General features: G+C 40.1%; 1 protein-coding gene across 1 annotated transcript; it reads right to left on the bottom strand.

Annotated features, from left to right (window-relative positions):
* Positions 1-2,821: 2,821 nt before the first annotated feature.
* Positions 2,822-3,483, bottom strand: LOC131078697 (uncharacterized). Its single transcript, XM_058016468.1, has 2 exons — positions 3,182-3,483; positions 2,822-3,134 (listed from the first exon to the last, which is right to left on the bottom strand). Exons 1-2 carry the CDS (start codon positions 3,481-3,483, stop codon positions 2,822-2,824), a joined length of 615 nt encoding a protein of 204 aa, XP_057872451.1.
* Between the last annotated feature and the right edge of the window lie 498 nt (positions 3,484-3,981).

The raw sequence follows: 3,981 nt of genomic DNA, 5'->3' as shown, positions 1-3,981 counted from the left end.
ATAAGGGGTCAGACTAGTAGTGGTCTTCCATGTCGTGCGGTAGGCCCATACAGCTTTAGGAAGCCACATAGCCCAATCACGCTTATGAAGAGCAACTGTCTTGGTAAGAATGTTCTCTAGCTCTCTGTTGGTGACTTCAACTTGTCCATTAGCTTGGGGATGGTAAGGAGTGGACTTCTGGTGACAGATCTCATATTCTTTGACTAGAGCAGCAATAAGTTCTGAAGTAAACTATGGTCCTTGGTCTGTGGTTATCTCTTGAGGCACACCGAACCTAGTGAAGATCTCCAAGTATAGGAAATCAGCCACCTTGGTATATCATGCATGTTGCAGGGCGACAACTTCAACCCACTTGGTGACATAATCGGTGCAAACGAGAATGTATTCCTTGTTCCTTGAAGGTGGATTGATAGGACCCACAAAATCAAGGCCCCACTTCTCAAAGGGTTCTATGGATAGCTGAGGGTGTAGTGGCATCTCATCAAAGTGTGTAGGATGACCCATCTGCTAGCACTAATCACAATGATGAACATATTGCTCACAATCCTTATGGATCGTAGGCCAATAATATCTAGTAGTGAGAATCTTCTAAGCAGTCCTTTGAGCAGAAACATGTCCTCCGCATGGTTCAGTATGGCAAGCTCAAAGTATACCAAAGACATCCTCCTCAGGTACACAATGTCGCATGATGTTGTCTATGCCAGTACGAAATAGTAAACCATTAATCTAGGTATATTGTCTACTGAGACCCACCAACTTTCAACATTCACGAGGAGAAAAGTGAGGAGGGAACTTGCATGTGACCAAGTAGCTAGCAATATCAGCAAACTAGGGGCTCTGTGTGGAGATCGCAAAGAGGTGTTCATCTAGAAAGGTGTCATCAACTGGAGTGGGCTCATTGTCCGACAGCTGTAACCACATTTTATCGACCAAGCTTATCAAGTATAGTGACATCAAATTCTTGTAATAAAAGCAACCACCTAATGACTCTACCAGTGACTACTGGTTTATTCTTTAGAAAGTGAATTGCTGAATGATCTGTATGAAAAAACACTTTATATCTGGTAATATAATGATGAAATTTATTAATAGCATAAACAACAGCTAAAAACTCATTTTCAGTTACCGTATAGTTTACTTCTGCGCCTGTGAAGTTCTTGCTGATGTAGTAAATAGAATAAAAGAGATTGTCTTCTTTCTGTCCAAGCACTACGCCCATAGAAGAGTCAGAGGCATCGGTATGGATGTGAAATGGCAACTCCCAATTCAGACCTCTAAGGACTAGGGTGGTCACAAGCTTGGTTTTAATAGTCTCAAAAAACTCCTGACACTCAAGCGTCTAAGAAAAGACAACATCTTTAGCTAAAAGAGCAAACAAAGGAGAGGCAATCTTGCTAAAATTTTGAATAAATCATCGGTAATACCCAACATGGCCAAGAAAGCTCCTAACATCTTTTGGACTGGATGGTGTAGGTAGGTCTTGAATTGTCTGGACCTTTTTAGGATCAACTTGAATACCTTTAGAAGAAATGAAATGTCCTAACACAATGCCCTCAGTCATAAGAATGTGACACTTTTCATGACTTAAAGATAGATTAGTATCTATACATATTTTAAGCACTTTCTCTAAGTTTGATTTTGCCTCTTCATAAGTATTGCCATGAACTATAAAGTCATCCATATAAACTTCTACACAATCATTCACAAGGTCAGCAAAAATACTTAGCACAGCCCGCTAAAAGGTAGCTGGGGCATTACATAATCCAAATGGAAACACATTGTAGGAAAATGTCCCCTAGGGACAAGTGAAGGTGGTCTTATCTTGGTCTTCAGTCGCTATATGGATCTGATTATATTCACTAAATCCATCCAAGAATGAGAAGAATTGTTTCCCTGCAAGAGTGTCCAAAACTTGATCAATAAATGGTAATGGAAAATGGTCCTTTTTAGTTGCTTTATTTAAAGTTGTGTAATCGACACAAATACACCACTTACCATTTTTCTTAGGTACCACTACTAGAGAGATACCCACCTGCTATCCGAAATAGGATAGATGAAACCAACATTTAACAATTTCTGTAGCTCCTCCTTGACTATGTCCCACAAAACAAGGTTAAGTCTTCATTGTGGTTGTTTGAGAGGATGAATCTCATCCTCAATGTAGATGTGATGTGTGCAAGTGTCGGGATGGATACCACGCATATCTTGGTACTCCCAAGAAAATGCGGCTTTATTGTCCCTAAGCATGGTAATAAGGTCCTTAATCTGTTCTGGACTTAACTGTGGATTAATATTAAGGGTATGACCTGGTAAAATCTCCATAGGTTGTGACTGTATAGGGGAATCGAGAGCTAACACTTGTGATGAACCATGACTTTCTAAAGATAGTAATGGACTATACAAACACTGGTGAGGTAACACTTGATGTAATATGAAAAAGTATTGAATGGACCAAGAACCACCTACTAGAGGAAAACTTCCAAAGGGAAAACTAGTAGTTATATGCGAGGGAAAAACCAAGTTGTCTAAAAAGTCATTCGACCCATACCTATTCTGAAGAAAATTAACAAGAAGGTTATCCTCTGTGGGTTCTTCAAAAGCATATGCTTGTTCAATAGTTAGGACCGGTAAGGAATCTTCCAAGTCACTATCAACCCAAATAGGATCTTTTGTTTCTAATAGGGGTTGAGCAGGTGGATATAGTGTTATTTGCTTAGTTTGTTCTCCATTAGAGATAACCATATTACCTAACCGACAGTTGATAAAAGCATTAGCGGCAACTAGCCAAGGTCGTCCTAAGATTAAGGGATATTCCCCCAGCTTAACTTTCGGCTGCAAGGACCACATCTTCAATAACCCCTTCAGGCTTGACCAGTGAACGATCAGCCATCTGGAGAACTATAGGTGTGGGCCTAGGTCCTTCAAGAGATAATTTTGTTTTGGTCTCATTAGTCATCGCATTAATTGTAGCACCCAAATCCACAAGTGTATTAGGTATAGTAATCTTACCAATGCTTACCTGGATGACTATGCTTCCGAGATCTGCATATTTAGGAATTGTCAAATTGTCAAGCATAAGATCCGCCAATTGCCCAATAACTTGAACAGTTTTTGGATCTTCTTTCTTCTTTTGCCTTCATGTACATAACTCTCGAACTATTTTATTATACACTAGAATAACAAAGGAATCTTAATGTTAACATTGCGGAGTTCATTAATGAGATCGAATTCAGTTTGCATAGGTTCCTTTTGTATAGCTTTAGAAAGCAACCGGTCAGGAAATGGAGGTTCTTTTTCGGACTCTACTTCAAGTTCTTCATTTATTTCTGTGATTGTGGGACCTTGGAGGGCTTTTCCTGACCTCAATTGTACTCCTTCTAGTTCTATTGTATTAACCAGATAAGTGGGATAAGCTGCCACCTCATTATTATACACGGGTTGGGATGGCTTATTATTAGGATTGGGATTTGGTTGAGTGGGCATTGATGTTGTCTTTGGTGGTTGTGGTGGGTTAGGTAGCGGATTAGAGGAGGATGATGGAATAGGTGGAAGGAATTGTTGTGGTTGTTGATAAGGATTTATTAAAGGTGGAGGTGGAAATTGAGTTTGAGGTGGATAGGGTTGGGGGTATGGTTGTGGATACGATGTAGGTGGTGGTGCATGCGGCCTCCATGCCTATTGCCATGGTTAAGTTTCGAACTGGTAATTTTGGGACCACTGAGGATAGGATGAAGGTTGTTGCCAGGCCTGATACCATGTATTTGAATTGGGGAAGGTTTGACTTTGACTAAGAAAATACTCATTAGGGAAACCTGGTTGCATTGCTCTTGGTGGAAAAGGACGTCATGGGGCCATAAAATATATAGGTTCCTCAGCATATTCCATACTAGCTAGTCCTTCTGGAAAAGGTCTTAAGGTAGAATTCTTACTTGCCTCCTCTAGGGATGAAATATTCATTCTATTATATGGACAATCCTCAGG

The sequence above is a fragment of the Cryptomeria japonica genome, chromosome 2 (genome assembly GCF_030272615.1).
Source record: "Cryptomeria japonica chromosome 2, Sugi_1.0, whole genome shotgun sequence".
In the NCBI taxonomy this organism is placed as follows: domain Eukaryota; kingdom Viridiplantae; phylum Streptophyta; class Pinopsida; order Cupressales; family Cupressaceae; genus Cryptomeria; species Cryptomeria japonica.
The sequence above is the reverse complement of the archived record's forward strand: the minus strand, read 5'-3'. Positions and strand labels throughout refer to the sequence as shown.